The sequence below is a fragment of the Pteronotus mesoamericanus genome, unplaced genomic scaffold (assembly GCF_021234165.1).
Source record: "Pteronotus mesoamericanus isolate MK-2021 breed Mesoamerican mustached bat unplaced genomic scaffold, CSHL_Meso_final scaffold_85, whole genome shotgun sequence".
Taxonomy (NCBI): domain Eukaryota; kingdom Metazoa; phylum Chordata; class Mammalia; order Chiroptera; family Mormoopidae; genus Pteronotus; species Pteronotus mesoamericanus.
This window is the reverse complement of record NW_026555329.1, coordinates 34052585-34071889: the sequence shown is the minus strand read 5'-3', so window position 1 is coordinate 34071889 and position 19305 is coordinate 34052585. Positions and strand designations below refer to the sequence as shown.

Below are 19305 nucleotides of genomic sequence, written 5' to 3'. Positions count from 1 at the left end.
AAAGGGAAGGGAAGGGGAAAGTCAAGGAACATATAGCAAGGACTCATGGACAAAACCAAAGGGGAAGAGCTGAGGGAGGGAAGGTGGGAGGGGGCAAGGGAAAGAGGTGGGGGGAAGGCAGAGACAAATGTATTTAAAAAGTAAATAAATTAATTAAAAAAAAACAATAAAAAAAAAAAAAAAGAACAGAACAGTCATGGGGCTGCAGTGTGGTATTACACTTCCATTCCAAACATGCAAATCTACTGATTAGAGGGTTAGTTGCTCACTTTTATAATGACAAATTCAGTTGCTGAATAAGAGGATTCTTTTATTAATAATTTATTAATAACTTATTACAGAGGACTTATCAAGTTATTACTGGATTATCCTACAAAATAAGAAAACTGTATAAAAACATCAAAATTCATGTCACAAGCTAAAAGGGGCAAAGTACACAGAACAATAGTACTATTTCCTAGTGATTGGAAATCTCTCCTAAATAAAACAATTTAATTGAAATAATATATACACAAATTAAAAAATAAAAGACAATCAAAATGCTTACAATGAAAAACCTTAGCTTTTTAATTCCTCCATCCTCTCCAGTTCTGTAACCAACAGCAAACATTTAAAATCTTTCAGCTGTTTCTTCTTCACATTTCTAAATTATAGTCTCTTACAGCTATTTCTCACTTGGTCAACTCAAGTCAATATCTACCTGTCCTGCAATTTGTCTTTAAAATGCCTTCCCTACTTATGCCCATTCTTTTCTTCTTCATTAACTACCATCTCATTGTGTAAGAATGGGAGGAGATGAGGATGTTTTCATTTCACCACCATTAAATAGAAATTGAAAATATCTTCTATAAATTTAAATCAGTTGTTGAAGTTAATATTTTGGTGTAGCACTTAGGATCTGGAGTCTTGTCTGGGAAAAATGATTAATAATTTATAATCTTGCATTTGTCCTGCAAATCCTGCAAATAATAATTTATATAAGTCCTGCATTTGTCTTTAAAATGCCTTCTCTACTTTTGCCCATTCTTTTCTTCTTCATTAACTACCATCTCATTGTGTAAGAATGGGAGGAGACGAGGATGTTTTAATTTCACCACCATTAAATAGAAATTGAAAATATCTTCTATAAATTTAAATCAGTTGTTGAAGTTAATATTTTGGTGTAGCACTTAGGATCTGGAGTCTTGTCTGCGAAAAATGATTAATAATTGATATAATTCAAACTTAAAAATTCCTGTTGTTTTCTGTAGCCTTGACAGATATACATATAATAGTCAACTGATTTCAAGAGTTCAGAAAGATATCATAAAATTATATTTCATCAATGCCAGGTATTGGGATAAAATGCTCAATAAAACCACATTTCTTTCTTTCTTCTGTATCTCTTAGCTGTTTTTTGAGACTTCACTTCTATCCATGTACTTGGTGCTCAGTAATTTCTCAGCGGGCCTGGTAGAAATGGATGATTGTTATAAACAGGTGTTGCTGACAAGTCATGTTTCTCATTTTTACGGATGCAGTGTATTCTATCTGTGCCATCTCCTTTTTCCTTTTATAGCTTCTGAAATTGTGTTTTGTAAAAAGTCACTTGGCCAACTTCACACAGTTTCCCTGTTATAATAGGTAAATGTCAGAAGCCATCAGGTGCAATATCAGCTTTCCATTGTATTCCCCCAAGCCCTCTAGTAGATAATAACTTCTTGCAATATTTTCTTAATGTAAATGAAAACAGATACTAACCTAGGCAATTGATCCCTTCCAAGCCAGCTGTCCTTTTCAATATGTTATCCAGGAGATTACATGAATATTTATTTGTTCTTTATTTTCTCACGGAAGCCAGGGTTCCACTAACAGGATATATCATGTTTTAACTTGAAATAATGCAAATTTTGCATGACTGGATAAAACTGCATATGAAAAGGCCCCAAGCACAGTGTTCAGGAGCTACAAGATCTTGATCATATATTAACTCTGAAAACAGCCTGCAGTGTGACCCCGAATGACCAAATAGATCACGCTGGAGTTTCCTTACCTGTAAAGTGAGAACATCACTTGCATATAATTTTTCTACTCTTATCTCTTTTTATCAAAATGTTGCACATTTTAACTTTATTTGGAATTTCTTCTCCTAAGCATTTTCTCTTATCCTTTGTACTTTAAAGCATAGTAATTATATGTTTCCATTTTTAACAAGCAGGCATATGTCTCCAGGATAATTTCACCTAAGTCATCATCGTAAGATGATTTTTTATTACTCTAAGATGAAAAATGGAAAAAAGAGGGTTTAGGAGTCTCAAAATGTATTTTGTTGTTCAAATTGAAATACCAATTACACTCTAGAGGAAAAAGACCAAAAGTGTAAAAGTACTTCACTAAAGAAAACATAAAGATGACAAAAAAACACAGGAAAAGATCCTCAACATATTAGTCTTTAGGGAAAAAATGCAAATTAAAACCAAAGTGAGATAGCACTAGATGCATCTTAGACGGGCTAAACTCAAAAAAAAAAAAAAAACCAACAGTGCCTCAACATAACAAATACCCTAAGGATGTGGAGCATCGGAACCCTCGTCCATGGGAACACAGAATGGTACAGCCACTTAGGTCTTTACCCAAGTGAAATAGAAACCTATTTTCACACAAAAACCTATTTGAAAAGGTTTAAAGAAGCTTTATTCATAATCATCTAAAGGAGGAAACAACCTGAATATTCTTCAACTAGGGAATGGATAAACAAACTGTGGTACAACCACACAGTGGAATGCTATTCAGCAATTAAGAAGAAACTGAATACTGACACACAAAACAATGTGGATAAATCTAAAATGCATTATGCTAAGTGGAAGAAGCCAGACTCAAAAGGCTACATACTGTGTAATTCCATTACTATAGGAAAAGGCAAAATTGTAGAAGAGAAACAGAACCATGGTTGCCAGGGCCGGTAGGGGACTGGAAGAGTTGACTTCATTGTCAACAATCCCAGGCTCTAGACCAGAAAGGGTAATATTTACTGTATGTAATTAAGCCTTCAAAATGGGAGAAAAAGTGAAAAGGCAGAGGATGATGAAGAGATTTTGGATGAAAGGACATAGAGGCAGGACAAAAAGAACTGATGTTGAATGAGTAGAAGAGAAGAGGTGGGAGGGAGCGTGGAAGAGGTCTGGGAAGGCTTCAGAGGGAAATGTTGCCTAGCCTGCATTTAAAAATATGGACCGGGCTTTTCCAGCGGGTCAAGGATGGGGAAAGTGTCCCAGTCGCAGGCGATGTGTCTTGCAAACGTGCAGGCCTGTGGATTAGCAGAGTCTGTGAGCCTGTATTGTGGGTGTGGGAGTACAACGAGCACAAACAGACCTGGGGGGAAGGCAGCAAAGAACAGATCATGGGAGGCCTTTGGCTGTGCCAAATGAGCAGTCACTAATAAACCAGGAAAGTTAAGGGGCATTATTGGCTGTTTTAGAAAGAGTACCATGGAGGCAGCTGAAGGGTGGACTGAAGGATAAGAAGGTGGGAACAAGGCTGGAGGCAGGGTGGACACTCAAAAGCCACTGCAATGCTCCAGAGCTGTGCAGTTCAACATGGTGGCTACTAGCCACACGTGGTAATTTAAATGAAATAAAGGAAAACTAAAACTTTAATTCTTCAGCCACTCTAGCCTTATTTCAAGGGATCCATAGCCACATATGGCTAGTGGCTACGGTATTGTATAGTGCAGAAAAGAACACTGCCATCATTGCAGAAAGCTCTAGAACCTCAGCTAAGGCTTTAGCAGCAGCAATAGCGAGGGCCTGTTGTATTTAAGTTTTGTATCTGGAAAGCATATTTGGTAACAGCTTGCCTTAGTTTCTCAAGAGTGAAAATGTAGTTGTTCATAAATTCAGCTACAATGTAAACTTGGGTACTTAGTCAAAGCTTGTGATCATGCAAATTGATTAGAGCTGATGGCCATGTCTGTCAGCCTTCTTCGTGACTTAGCACCAGGGGGCATCAAGATCAGTGGCTAACTTGGTGCTATAGAATGAATGTTTGTGTCCTCCCCAAATTTATGAGTTGAAACCTAATCCCTAAGGCGATGTTATTAGGAGGTGCTGCCTTGGGAGGTGATTAGGTCATTACGGTGGAGCCCTTGTGAATGGGATTAGTGTCCTTATAAAAGAGGACCCCTGTGAGAGCATAGTGAGCGACTATGAACCAGGAAGCCAGTCTTCACAGGACATCAGAACGCCCTGTGCCTTGATCTTGGACTTCCCAGCCTCCAGAACAGTGAGAAAGATGTTTCTGTTTTTTTACAAGCCATTCAGTCTATAGCATTCTGTCATAGAAGTCAGAATGAACTGAAATACTTGGCCGCCAGGTTTTATTGTGTTTTAATTTCATCAAGTGCCTACTGGAATATGAGCAATTTTTCATCTTGCTGTTTAACTAGTAGAAAACATTTGAATGAAGATTTTTAAGTCAGAATATTGTTTCACCTCATGTTATCTCAACTGCCCTGTGCTAGATAACGACAGGGCAAACCCTTTTGAGCTATGTGCCCTTTCTTGCTTCCTGGAAGATCTTCCTTCACAATGAATCCATGAATATACATTTTTATGATAAACAGTTTCTGAACAGAAGGTTTTGGGCACTTTACCCTTGAAAGCAGATGGGTTCATCAGATGCCCAACATCTGGGCACATTTGTGGAGCAAACCTTCGCCTGGCTTACAAAAATAAGATCTGGAAGAAATCCAACTGGAAAATGAAAGTGCCAATAGCAGGCCCCACTACGCAGTTAACATTTTTGACACTGTATATATCTTAGGACAGGTTAGGGAGCATCACTAGAAAAGGCTGCCTGATTAACCTGTAGAAATGATCCCCACCATATTCTGGCAATAGTTTGGTTGGGCAAACAATCCAGCTTAAACTTCAAAATTATTGGTGGTCAAATGAACAAATAAAAAGATTTTACCAGGATTTGGTGTGGTAGGGTTGGGCAGAGGTCCTCCCTGAGTCCTGGGTGAAAGCTGGGGCTCAAAAAGAAATGCAGCTTACTCTGCTCCAAACAGGGAAAATATTCCCTAATGGCATTCTTTCAGAAAAGCTGAAAAATGATGATAGGTAACATGACTGTGTTCACTTAACAACATGTTTTAAAAATGGCTGTATGCATGGAACCAGCTCTTTTTATATGGCTGATTGTTGGGAAAAAAGAAGAAAAATAAAATTACAGAGAATTGAATCCAACTTGAGGCCCTGAATAGCTTATAAAGATAATGTGTGTTCTGCAAGAGTGACCTGCAGGCTCAGATTTGTTTGGACCCCCTGGGAGAGCGATGGCCATTTTCCACTGGTAAAGGGCGACCCTGCCCCTGAAGTCTGGCTGTCTTTGCAGCCGCTCTCTCCCTTTGCCATCAGTGAACAACGAGAAGCTGCAGGACACTAGCCCAGAGGGAACAGCCATTGATCACCCACTTAGGAGCTTTTAAGTAAGACAACCGAATAGCTGAAGGTAAGAAGACATCTACACATGCACTTGCTGCTGCCTGGAGAGTCTTTGAACACAATAATAAACACCCTCCTGAAAAATGATTCCCTAGTGGGAAAAACTCATGATTTATAAGCTCCATTTGAACAATAAGAAAAATAGTTCAGATTTTTTAAAAAATGCACTGTGAGCAATCATAGACTTTTTTGATGGGTTGTATTGCCCCCCTTCATGAGAATAAATAAGAATGATGGTGCTTCTTTGTGGACTTATATTTTTACAATTTAATGATCTTTAAATCTGTTAGTGCTAAGAGAATAAAATATTTTCATCTGTCTTTCCATTTTAATAGAGGCTTCAAAGTTCAGATATTAGACTACTCAGAGTTTGATGCACAATCTTTTCTTGTTTGTTTGTCTGCTTCCTGGTAAGACCTAGGCAGCCAGGTTTAAATTTGGGAACAAACTAGTCAAGCTCAGGATTGAAAAAAATGGAATTTAATCAATAGGTCCTATTTGTCTTGGATTTAGTTGGGTATGATCCTATAAAGAAGTAATGTGATTCAGAAGTAGTTCACTTGGAACTGAAATGCGTTCCTTTGTTAATGAGGGTTGTGAAATGAATTGGAGTAGTACTTTTTTTAAGGAGCTTGGGATGCCGTCCAAACTCTCCTGTTCAGGACGATGTAATTATCGCTGAGGTGGTGCTCACACAGATGGATGGTGAGTCCAGGAACAGTCAGTGCCAGGATGAGGGGAATCAGAGAGCAGACTGAGGACAAGAGCTTTGCAACCCAGATGCTTACGACTTCTGGGGCTGCCCAGAGGCACAGAGACGGCCCCCCTAAGCCTGATTTCTTAGCGGGCTCTCTCATCTAAGACTTCACTAGGTCCTGAGCTGCCTATTGAAGCATTTACTCAGGCTAAAAACTAATGAGAAACCTGTATTCTGGGACACTGTTCCAGCTCCACTTTATTATAGTGCAATTTCTCATGCTGGGCAAGGACCAGCTTGCACACAATTCCTCCCCCTAAGTCAGCGATTTTCACCTGGGGTGTCATGGCACATAAGAATTCTTAAAACATGCAATACCTGACTATTTAGTCAGGGGAACTGACCTCTTTTCCCTTAGATTGTCAAATAAAAAATGACAACAGCCAATACAATAGCTGACTGGTCTGAATGCCCTGTCTCGAACCATAAATACAAATTGTATGGAGTAGAGTTGCATCTAAATGGTCACATCACATAATGAAGTTGCAGCTGATTAGTTAACTCTTGGTACCAGAAATCCTTATATACAAATAGAGGCAAAAATATATATATATATTTTTTGGTGTGCCACAGAATTTTAGTAATAAGTTTACGTGTGTCATGAGATGAAAAAGGTTGAAATTGCTGCCCTAAGTGATCCTCAGCTGCATTGCACATTCTCAGAGATACATCTTGCTGCCCTTGAGGGATGAAACAACCAGGCTGCAGTGAGGGAAAGCTAGAGCAGAGCACATTCACACTTTCACTTTCCTAAGGACAGTGCTGGATCGCTGTATGAGGATCCATTCCAATCCTACTAACATAAATTATATAACGAATCCTTGAAAACTATGCTACCAGGAACTGTGAGGGATTCAAAAAAATGTCATTGTTTCTTGCCCTGAAGGATTTTACAATTTACTAGGGGACACAAAATAGAAAGGCAAGAAAAGTAAAATGACAATAATAGATTGTAATAACAGACATAATAACAGATGGGGAGCCAGGGAGCCATCAACAATGAATGTGTTTACAGACAAGAGTTCCATATAAGAATCAATGAAAACACTTGAGGGAGAACAGTGAGGGGGTCAGACAAAGAGATTGAGAGTTTTGAGCTGCTTGTGAGAGATGTTTACTGTCTGGGCAGTAGTCTTTATCTCACAGGGTTGCTGTGAAAATTAAGTACAAGCTAAGTTTCTTAGCACAGTGCCTGGGAGAAAGCGTGATAAAATTTATTATTAGATAAGAGGAGACATTCCAAGAGGCAGAAGGCAAAACATGGACACTAGAACAGGAGAGCAGAAGTCGTCTTCAGCGGTAAGTAACAAACCCAGCTTTAGTCAATAGAGCTGTAAGGAGCTGATGGTAAACAGTGGATGTGTCTAGATTACCTGGGACCATGAACCTAAAAGAGAGGCCTGTTTGAACTTTCCCCTGCTGATATTTTTACCAGGGATGTTATGATCAAGGACTTGTTATTGGAAGGCTGAACTATACATAGAAAAGGCTGCCTTCCTTGATGCACTTTGCACCATTAACAACTGCACTCCACTCCTACCCTAGCTCCCAGCTACCTCCTGAGGCAGAAGTGGGTTACTCATGAATGTGAAAAGATTGATTTGATTGAAAACACATGTATGTCAGTGTAGACTATGAACACAGTCTTACCTCATTTGTATATGTTGACTTTCCAAAAGATTTTGAAGATATTTGTTTATCTTACAGTTTTATGGGTTATATTTAGAAGCCAGATATTTGGAGGAAAGCTGGTATTTTATGTAGAGTTCCCTCCACTCCCCAGCCCCTCTGTATTTCTTCCATTATAAAAGCACTCACAATAACTGTGTGGTGATACCATCAGGCCTCCTGAATGAGGGACTACTCTCAGCATAAAGCTCCAAGCACTGTCTCCTTGAAGGGATTCAAAGCAGAGATTCACTTAAGGAGTAAGGGGATATATGTTACGAAGTGGGTTAAGAACTCTAGAAGGAAACGTGCTTTTGAAAACCACTGAGAAATAGAGAAATCAATGAGGCTCACTTCACAATTCTCACATTCAGCTGCATGAGCGTGACTTAAGGAACTTTCCAGCAACGACTTTTGGTGATGGAGCAGTGATAGGTCAGAGTTTACAGTGAAAGGTCAAGGCCCCAGCATCAGCACCAATTGTACCAATTACCTGTGTTTTTAAGGTGACGAATGAATAAATCTCAATAGGAAGGCTTGAAGAAGATCCACTGCCACAATTCAAACTGATAAAATGCAAAATGAGGTGCTTTTTGGTGGTTGATGTTCAGAGGGTTCCCTTTAGGGCAAAAATCTGTAACTACAGGCCATTAAAAGAAGCGTACCCCTAACATTACAAGTGTGCCAAGACAGCGGCTGCGCTCTGAGGAGGGTCAGGTAAGGTTTGGGGGTAGAACCCACTGGGGAAGTTGCCTTTTTGCCTCCAGTAGCATCATTTGTTTTATTTCTGTATGTTATAAAAATACCATAATTTCACAAGTGTGCCAGGAAGCGACAAAAGCAAGAAAACACTGCCTTAAATTGCCTTAAGAGCGGAGCTGGTTTAGTGTAGTTAAGTGATTTTTTCAGATCATTTCTTGACAGAGTTTGAGATGAACAAAAGATTTGAAAGTATTAGGGGCTACCTTCAAAATAAAATCAAAATTGAAGGTAATACAAGTTTAAAGTACTAGTTTAAGCCAATGAAAAATATAACCCAGGCCTCAAGCTTACCCAAAACTTTTAATACACAGACAAAACTAAACTAATAGCTTATTTTCCATGCTGATTCATGGTTTAAGATAATTTAGAGCTGGAAGGGGCTGCTCAGGCCATTTCCCTTTATATTTTATATGAGGAAGGGGCACAGGAAGGCCAAGTGACCTGCTCGGGGACACCACAGTCGCTGGGTAAGCAGGAGTGAGGCTTGTGCTTGTTGTCCAATGCACTTTTATTTAGTTTAAATCTCCTTGTAATACAGCAAGACTACAGAAATCTTGGCTTTTTGGTTTTAATTTGTACCTCCCCTAAGTTCAAATGACTGTTCCTTGGCTGTATGGTTGGTGGTGTGACTTTTGGTGGGAAAAATCTTAACCTGCTTCCCTGCTTGTTCAGTTTTATTTTAACCTTTTTTTAAAAAATCCTCACCAGAGGATATGTTTATTGTATTGATTTGAGAGAGAGAGAGAGAGAGAGAGAGAGAGAGAGAGAGAGAATGAATCATCAATCTGTTGCCTCTCATATGAACCCCAACTGGAGATCAAACCCACAGACTTATGGTGCATGGGATTATGTTCCAACCAATTGAGCCAACCGGCCAGGGCTATTTCATGCTTTCTTAAAATGTCATAAAAGACCCGCTAGCCTTGCTTTTGAATCTCTAGAATAGCTTTTAACCTCCAAAGCCTACGGACATCATCAAGGATTTTGAGAAAGCCATCAGGGCATTTTACCAAAGAATGATGAACTTTTTTTAGAACACTGGATTGCAGTGTGGGCCTAACTGGAAATCAGCAATGGCCAAGTCTGTACTCCAACCTTTGCCAAAGAAATATACACATGGAAACAAAGATTTCCAGCACCAGTACAGAGCTGAAAGATTGTTAGGAAGCCAAGCTGGCCAGTGATGTGTTTGCAATAAAGACACAGAAAACAGAGTCAGTGCTGTTAGGACAATAGGAATGAAGGAAGGAAGGAAGGGTGGAAGCGATTGTTCCCTGACTGCTGACCCCTTGCTTAGGTGCTGCTGCAGCTGCTGTCCTGAACATGTTCTACCTCATAGCTTGTGAAGGGCCTGCATCTAAGTTTACAGATTCTCTCAACAGGCTGCCAGCCTCCACCGCTGGTGTTCAAGCTGCCCACGTATGCCTACCCGATAAATGTCAGCATATCCTTTCTGACAAACTATAGAAAAGCAGGTGACTAAGGGTCATTTCTATTTCATCATTTGTGCCAAAGCCTTTCTTGGGAACTCTGGTGGGAAAGCAGGTTTGGGAGGTGGGGGACAGCAGGAAGCACCTGTAAGGACCAGATTACATCTGTGCAATAAAACCTGGATGTCAGCACTCAGCCTTGAGCTGGAGAGGCCCAAAGACCAATGTGGAACCCCCATTGCACATGGCTACCTGCACATTTTTATATAGTAAGCATTCAATTCACTTGAAGTCAGAGGGCTGCCTGGGTCTTGCATCCTATGTCTACAAGACTGTAGAGAAAGGATCCCAAAGACACCAAAGTTTCTAGGTTCCGAGAAGCTTCTAAGATTATTTCCAATATTCTGATTACCAGTAATACGGCAATAAACATCTTTGTATATAAATCTTTATTCGAGTCTTTTTGAAAATTTAAAATGCAATTTCCTATTACAGTTTACTCTTATTATAGGCTCCATTCTGCAAACCACTTTGTTTTCCTGTGGGTCTAATTTTAAGGTGTAGAAAAAAAACTTAATTTTGGATAATGGGATAAAAACACTCAGGAAGCTTGCCTATTCTCACTTTAAATCAAGAAGGATATTCCTCACCTCAGATAGAAATCTTCTAAGATCTGTTTGCTCCCAGACAATATGTGGCCTCCTGAGTCACTGGTTTTGGAAGAAGTATGCTGTTTAATTACATTATTGATATAAAGAAAATTTCTTTTTTCTTTTTTGAAAAAATAGTATTTTGAAAAAAAATTTGAGGCTTTGGTAAAGAGCCCTACTAATTGGCAGGCAATAGTAAGCCAGAAATCTCACCTTCCAAGTTCTCAATTGATTAAACATCTGGTGTCTCCAGCAAAGTTGGTCCCTGGGCTGAAGGAACTGTGAGTGTGCAGGGTGGGGAAGTTTACATTTGAGCTCTTCATCTCTCCTTTCTTCTTTGATATATTCAAATTAGGTGTCATGTTTGCAGGGACATTCTGATAGCACAGCTTTGAGTCTGAATTTTGATGTTACCCTTGACTTTTCTAGTTGATTACCTAGTGCATTCTGGGGAGACGCCCCGCCTGAAGCTTCAGCAAGGGCACCTTCAGCTGGACTGACCTGGCTGCCACTGTTCTGTCCCCACTGCTGGCCTGGGCTGTGGGGGGGGGGCGGGGGAGGCAGGGCTCCCAGGGGGCTGGAGGGTAGGGAGGGGGGCGGTGGCTCTTACCATGCTCATCTGCTGCTCAGATTTCACTGCTCTGACTGAGCTGACAGCCAGTGTGAAATCTGCACTGTCCAAGAAGAGTAAGCTGATGGGATGGAGAGAGAACCCCTAGCAGGGACGGTGGTCAGGAATGCAACAATGACATATTTGGTGCTTCCCTTGAGCCAGTGCTCTTCTAGGCACTTCCATGTACTAAGTCATTTAACCCTCACAGCAACCCCATGGCGTGGGTACTAAAATGATCTCTTTACAAGCAAGGAAACTAAGACCCAAAGAAGTCATGTATCTTCCTCAAGGTCACACAGCTGGTGAATGATGAGCCAGGTGTCAAATCCGGGCAGTGTGACTATGGCATCTGGGCTGTTAACCGACCACCCCCATGCCTGAAGCGGATGGTGCATTCACTGAAGGCATAACAGCATTCTGTCTGCCAACGGAATGGCTTCAACAGCCATGAGCAAAACCACAGATATGTTCAAGATCCTCGGGCTCAGGAAAGACAAAAAGAGAAAAATGACACAAACCCCCGGAATGATTGTGACTCTTGAAAACCTTAGAGTATTTTGCTCTCCCAGTGTCACAGAGCCCTGGATAGTATGACAATGGACATGTATTACAACTGAGACTCTTTGCCATTTATGAGGCACTTAGCACATCTCTTCAAAATTACAAATTCAAAATTATTGCAGAAATATGAAACAGCACCAGGTCCAGGGACCTTTTAGGTGCATGCTGTAAATTATATACCATAGGCTCTGCTGTAACCAAAGAACATGGAGCAACCTGCATTTCAAACTCTTTAAATTGAAAAGAAATAAATATCTGAAAAATGAAACCAGGAAGCATTATGACCTCCAGATATTTCCACTCACCAGGATGATGTAAAATAATGCTATTTTGAGAATGGTTAGAATTAGAATTACTCTTTTGAGGTTTATTGTCACTTGGTCAGAAGAAAAAAATTAACATGTTAATTGTAAGCATTTGCACCTGTTGCTTTCCAACTATACCTATGCATGAATTTTATTTGCAATAGAAAAAGCATTTGTAGTTTCTTTAGGCAGTAAGTGCATGCATGTACACACCTCTACACATTTAGCTATAATGTTGTCACACTTCAAATAAAGTTGAGACCATAAATATCACATGCTTAACACCTTCATTGTGGTAGTACACTTTTTATTTTTATTCCACTCCTTTGGGTGCCCTTCCTCAATAAACAATTTGAATGACTAGAATGGTTGCAAAAGCTCTTGGTGAACATTTTCTCCCAGTGTAAATTATTGGAAGACTGTTTATATAATTTATGAAAATATTTAGTCTTGTGTCCTTTTAATCTTGGTGAATCCATCCTACTGACAGAATTCTGCTTTCGCTCTACACTTAAAGGTAGAATTTATTGCTTCAGCTTATCATGAAGAAAAAGAGAAATGAAACTTTACTTTCAGATGGATGTAATTTAGTTTCAGCTTATATTCACTGAGGTATAACAATTCTACAGTTTTCACTCTTGAATTTGTCAAAGCTAAAACTAATCAGAGCACTTCTTTCCATTTAGTTCTGGTGGCGTTTTGATAACATAAAGTTAATCACAGAACATTCTCATTCCTTCTAATAATTTGATTTCTTGAGTACCGTTTGAAAAACACACCTCCCTCTGCCAACCATGTACTGGAAACAACCACAATTTATATGAATTTGAACGATAACATGACTCAATTATTTTTTTTCCTTAATGCTCTCTATTCTGGTATTTTATCCACAGCATTTTAGGCTAAATGATTTCAATGTGAAAAATGAACAAGTGTTCTTGTCGCCTCTTCTGTCCTACTGCTTGCTGGCTGTGAGTGGCTTCTGGATTAGTACTGCTGGAAGGAAAGCCTTTGAGGAAACTTGTGTATCTACAGAGATGACTCACTGGAAGAAAAATATGACCTCTGACTGTCCCCTGTGGTGCAGATGCATAGAACCTTAGATCTCAAGGACCCCAGGAAGTAAAGTCCTCTTCTTCTTCCCTCCTACGCACTACTATTACCTAAGCGGAAGGAGACACTATCTCTGGACCCACAGGGCTGTTAGAATGGCCCCTAACTGTCTTGTACTTCCACTGTTGCTTCCTTCCCATGATTTCATTTTCCACAAGCAGCTGGGCTCATCTTTTAAAAATATAAGTCAGGTTCCCATCCACTGATTAAAACCCTCCAGTGGTTCTGAAGGATTTAGACTACAGTCCAGACTTCTTCCCATGGGTAAATGAAACCCTGAGCAACCTGGCTCCTGTGAGTCCTCTGGTCTTGCACCGCTCTCCCTGTTCACTCTGCCACAGCCACACCAGGCTTTTGTGCGTTTCTTCGATGCTGAGCTCCTTCCCACCTCAAGGATGCTGCTTAGACGGCTTCCCCCAGATCCTCTGCAGATCTGGTTTCATTCTATCACACAGGAGCACCCCTCCCCTTGCGCCAACACTCCCACTTCACTCTGTTTTATTTTCCTTCCAGTTTAAAATAAATGAGGAGCTTCTGTGGGGGTGCTGGGTTGTGGTCTTGCATTCTTCCTGAGCCAAAGATCAGCAACATTTGGCTAATCGAGTGTTAAGGATGCTTTCTTTGTGCACATGGCCTATGACTTTCAGGCTCCGTGGTAGGCTCACACCAGTCCTCTAATCTGCTTGTCAGTGTCCCTACCACCAGAAGAAAATAAAACAAGACCTCTTATTCAAGGGCAGGGGAAGCCGTCACTTACTTATAGTGGATCCCGACTCAGGCCTGTTCAGGGAGCTGATGATGACAAAGCCGAAGCCCTCGTTCTCCTTTCGGTGAATGACCACGTCACTGGTCTGTAGGCTCTGGGAGGTGAAGCCTTCAGGGGGAGAGGTGTTGCCACTGGGGGCTGCGTGGTTGCTGTTGGTGTAGGTCGCATAGTCACTGCGTGGAGAGCTGTGGTGGGTTGATACGGAGCCTGGACTCCTCCCATTCTCTGGGCAGGGCTCCCCTGGAGCAACATTGAATACAGGCACTGGGTTATTTAACAAGGTCTTGGTGGGTGCCTGCTGTGTACCAGGCACTGTTCTGGACACCAGCACTGTTACAAGATTGATTGACTGGCTTCTAAACCCCCCAGGAGTGCAGAGCCACAAACCCAGCTATAAAGGTCTTGGTTCCTTTTCCACGTTTCATGGCAAACACAGGTAAAACCCCTCATCAGCCTCCTACATGCTGCTACCTGTTTGTATTTTCTTCTTGCCAAGAGTGCAGCCCCCCAAGACAATCCCTAGTTACAGATATCAAGCCTCTTATTTGTATAGAAATAAGTGATCAAAGAAGGTCATAAAACAAGTGGACAGAATCTTAAACAGTCCTATGCATAAGAATTACTTAAAGAGCTTATAAAAATATGCATCTTCAGAGACCACATATGGAACACTTTTTTCAGTAGATCTAGGGAAAATTGGGCACAGGAATCATGACAAGGCTTCAAGGGTACACTTCACGAAATGCTGTAGAAGTCTTGTAAGAGAGGCTGACAGCCCAGAGGATGTCCATGTAAAGTGATCTGTCATAATTTTACTAACGAGCCATGGTTTTATTTAATTCTGTTAGCCTAAAAGTGTTAATTCACTTCATGTAGGTAGAAAACATTGTTCTTAATGCATTTTGCTCACTCTAAGATCTAACATTATTATCAGAATAAGGAACGATGAATTTGGAATCACTAAGGGAGGTGTTGGAGGACTTGCTCATTTACATTCTGTATTATTAAAAAATATACCCTATTATCAAAGAGATACACCAAATCACTACTTCCATGAGAAGGCAAACCTATTCATAGAGAGAAAGGATAGAAAGCTGGCAGCCAAGAGAAGCTAGTTTTTAAAATGAAAGTTGATCTGTCATCCAGAAAGAATTTTGTCATTTTAATTTAATACCTAGGTTATGGTATCTTGATTAAAAGAGCTGAAGTGGGCACTCAGAGTACTGTAATTGGAAATAGGACTGTTTCATCTCCATCTTACAACTTAATTAGTGTACTCAAAAGATGATATGGAACAGAGGAATAGTAAGATGGAAAAGAATCACAATTAATGATTTCTGGGGGAGGATGGTCTCTAGATATGGTCTTCTACTTAGAATTCTGGAAAGTGTCTCATATAGCAAGTTAAAATAGCTAGCAAAAGTGCCAATGAGGCTCTTAACTTTATAAGCTGCAATTCAGGGAGAAGGAGGAAGAACAGACTACAAGAAAGGTTCTGTTGCACTGACAGCTGAAGAAAGAGGAGGCGCGTTTATTCACATACCCAGATTAAAAATGGCCTTACAAAAATGTATTTATTTCTTCTTTGTAATTATTGAATAAGATCCAGGCTGCTGTTTATTATCATTTGACAAATTTGATTTTCTTGGTTAAGATTTAACTAATCAGGTTTTAATAAAAGAAAACAAATAGATTCTTTTTAACTCTAAAAAAAATGTACTGAGGTTATAAAAGGACAAATGTCAATGTCAAAGCCTTTTCTTCTTTTCTATCAGAATTAAAACTGCCTGTAAAACGTAGCCTCTCTGCTAGAAAACATCATCCAAAGACATGCTGTTATTGTCTTGGTGAAGCACATGTCCTTTATCAGTCCTTCTGTGAGTTGGAAATAAAGTGATCAGAGATAGGAAGAAGAAAAACAAACAATTACTATACTGCAACATTAAATTGAAAATCTCCCCGAGTTATTGGACCAAATCAGTAACTAAATGTCATAGGCAGTGACAAGGGAGATCTCATTTTCTGGCTGTCATAGTTTAGGGGGCTGAGAGCTGGGGTTGTCAGTAAAGCAGCAACAAAGAAAAATTACATCTTTGCAATAAATGGCTGGGAGTGGCTGTGCCACAAGTTCTACGGAGAGAAAGAAAATCACAGACGAAGTCGACATGAAATAGTTAAGTACATTAATAGGATACTTTTCTATTGCTTTTGGATTTCCCTTTCAATCTCTAGAACAAAGTTCTTTGACAATATGAACACATTTAAAACCAAGGAGTTAAGAAGACTTCCAATGATTGACTTTGAGGGATTGTATTGACTCGACATTATTTTTCTGCTCAGCCAGTTCTGTGTCCAAATAAGGCTCTTTTCTCCAACAACCCTTCTTGGTATAGGACATGAATATCATTGTTTTAGAATAATATGGTAAAATGTCACAAAGTGACTAAATTCCATGTGCATTTTTAAAAATTCACCAACTTTTAGCATCCTTGACTTATTCTTTTGTCTCACACGCAAGTGATTGTACAGAATTCAGTCACTTAGTAGCTACTCAAATCAATTAATGCTTAGTTAAGCTTCTGTTTTGTCCCCATCAGTTATACTGGAAATCGTCACTGGCTGACAGAGAGGGTCTCTGTTTGGGAAGCAGGAGTCACTGACTGTGCCCCCAGTTGAGATGTTTTGACTAGGTCAGCAGACCCATTTATTCCTGCACAGTGTTGGTCTGCGTGTTGTTAAAATTAATTGTCAGTGTTTCTAAATAGGTAAATTTTTATAGAAATATGGATTTCTAGTGTCTCTTGAAATAGTTGGTAGTGAATAGCTAGAATAGGTAGTGAATAGTTGGTAGTGGGCAGTGGCTGCTCCCTTGATGGGCTATGAAGTGTGTTTTCATCACAGTCCCAACCATTCCCCAACGTCTCTTGCAAATTCCTCATTTGCTAATTTACCCACAGAGTGGGGCGTATGCAGGGCCTAACGGACTTGTTTAACTGGAGCCCTCATTTCCCTTCTAGATCACATACTGGGTGCCAGGACTCCAGGGCTCTGTCACCAAATAGACCTTGCCTGCTCCCAGGGCAGGCCTGGGCCTCTTCTCAGGACTGTCCCCAGAGGGATGGCTGCACTGCAGATGATCATGTCTCATGTTGAAGCATTGCTGAGACAACAGGGTTTGTATGTGGATAGAGCCTGGACATGTGGGCTGGGATGTTGACATGCATGTGCATCCTCAGGGTGCCTGATGGAGCAGGGGCAACCCATAGGCTGTGGCCCTGCACCAGGGGCTGGCCTGCCCACAAGAATTTGAGTCTGTGCACCCCTGATTTACACTCACTAAGACAACTTATTTAAATGGGTGTCATGCTCATAGATAAAGCATAAGGGAATGCATTTTGAATTAACAAAAAGTGTGGTAACTAGGACCAGGAATTCACTGGCTCCCTAAACACTAGCTAAAGTTTTCACTCAGTTACTAAGAAAACTTTTCCCCTTTCTCGGCATTAGGACAAGAATTGGATGTTCCTTTAGGTGTTAGAGAAAAGATGCTGGTGGTTTTAAGATGGACTCTAATATGTCTTTTGTCTTTCATCTTGTCTGCTTTTATTTTTTAAATATATTTTATTGATCATACCACTACGGTTGTCCCAATTTTTCTCCATTTGCCCCTGTCTACCTGGGACCCCCATTCCCTCCAGCAATCACCCCCTTAGTTCATGTTCATAGGTGATGCATCTAAGTTCTTTGCCTTCTCCAGTTCCTGTAATGTCCTTAACATCATCCTGTCTATTCTGTACCTAACAATTTGTACATCTTTATCCCTGCATCTTTGCCCCCATTCTCCCTATTCTCCCTCCCAACTGATAACCCTCCAAATGATTCCATATGTATGATTTTGTTGCTGTTATGCTTAGTTTGTTTTTTAGATTCAATTGTTAATAGTTTGAATTTAATGCCATTTTAATGTTCATAGATCTTCTTTTCTTAAATAAGTCCCTTTAACATTTTTATAATAATGGCTTGGTGATGATGGATTCCTTTAGCTTTACCTTGTCTGGGAAACTCTTTATCTGCCCTTCAGTTTCTAAATGATAGCTTTGCTGGATAGAGTAATCTAGGTTATAGGTCCTTGCCTTTCATCACTTTGAATACTTTTTGCTGGTTCCTTCTAGCCTGCAAAGTTTCTTTTGTGAAGTCAGCTGACAGTCTTATGGGAACTCCATTTAAGTAACTATCTGCTTTTCTCTTGCTCCTCTTAAGATTCTCTATTTTTAACCTTTGGATGTGTCTTGGTGTGGTCCTCTTTGCATCCATCTTTTCTGGGATTCTCTGTGCTTCCTGGACTTATATGTCTATTTCCTTCACCAAATTGGGGAAGTTTGCTTTCATTATTTGTTTAAATAACTTTTCAATTTCTTGCTCTTTCTCTTCTTCTTCTGGCACCCCTATGAGTTGAACGTTGGTATGTCTGAAGTAGTCCAAGAGATTCCATACCTATCCTTGTTTTTTTTGGATTCTTTTTTCTTCTTGCTGTTCTTATTGAATTTTTTTTCTTCCTCATATTCCAAATCATTCATTTGATTCTCAGCTTCATCCACTCCACTGTTGATTCCCTGTAAATTTTTTTTTATTTCACTTAGTGTACCTTTATTTCTGCCTGTGTCTTTTTTATGCTGTTGAAATACCCATTGAGTTCCTTGAGCATCCTAATAAACACTGTTCTGAACTCTGTATCTGATAGAATGCTTATCTCTATTTTGTTTAGTTCTTTTTTTGGAGTTTTATTTTGTTCTTTCATTTGGGCCATATTACTTTGTCTCCTCAATTTGGCAGCCTCCCTGTGTTTGTTTCTGTGTATTAGGTAGAGCTTCTTTAACTCCCTGTCTTAGTAGCATGACCTATTGTAGAAAAGCACACCAGTAAGATGGTTGGGTCAGAGCCTTAGGTAATCGCCAGGGTGGGGCAACCTGAATGAACCAGTTTGATGGTGTCTCTGATACGGTGTTGCTGCTTTGTGGCTCTGCATGTATGTGTGTTGGGGGCCGGAGCTCAGAAAAGAGAAAATGGCCACTGCCTGGTCTCTGGAGCTTTGTCTGGGAGGAAGCTGTCTCCCAGCACTTGCCCTGATGCCAGGCACTTCATTTTCTCCCTGTATGCCACTGGCACTCTTCCAGCTGCTGCCCTGGTGCTGGAGCCC

At 40.2% G+C, this 19305-nt stretch overlaps 1 protein-coding gene across 1 annotated transcript in view; it reads right to left on the bottom strand.

The window, feature by feature from the left end:
* MAGI2 (membrane associated guanylate kinase, WW and PDZ domain containing 2) overlaps positions 1–19305 on the bottom strand; it is a 1404484-nt gene that overhangs the window by 130237 nt on the left and 1254942 nt on the right. Inside the window, exon 16 of the mRNA XM_054563833.1 lies at positions 14100–14348. Within this exon, the coding sequence (XP_054419808.1) occupies positions 14100–14348 (249 nt within the window). The remainder of the gene's footprint in view (positions 1–14099; positions 14349–19305) is intronic.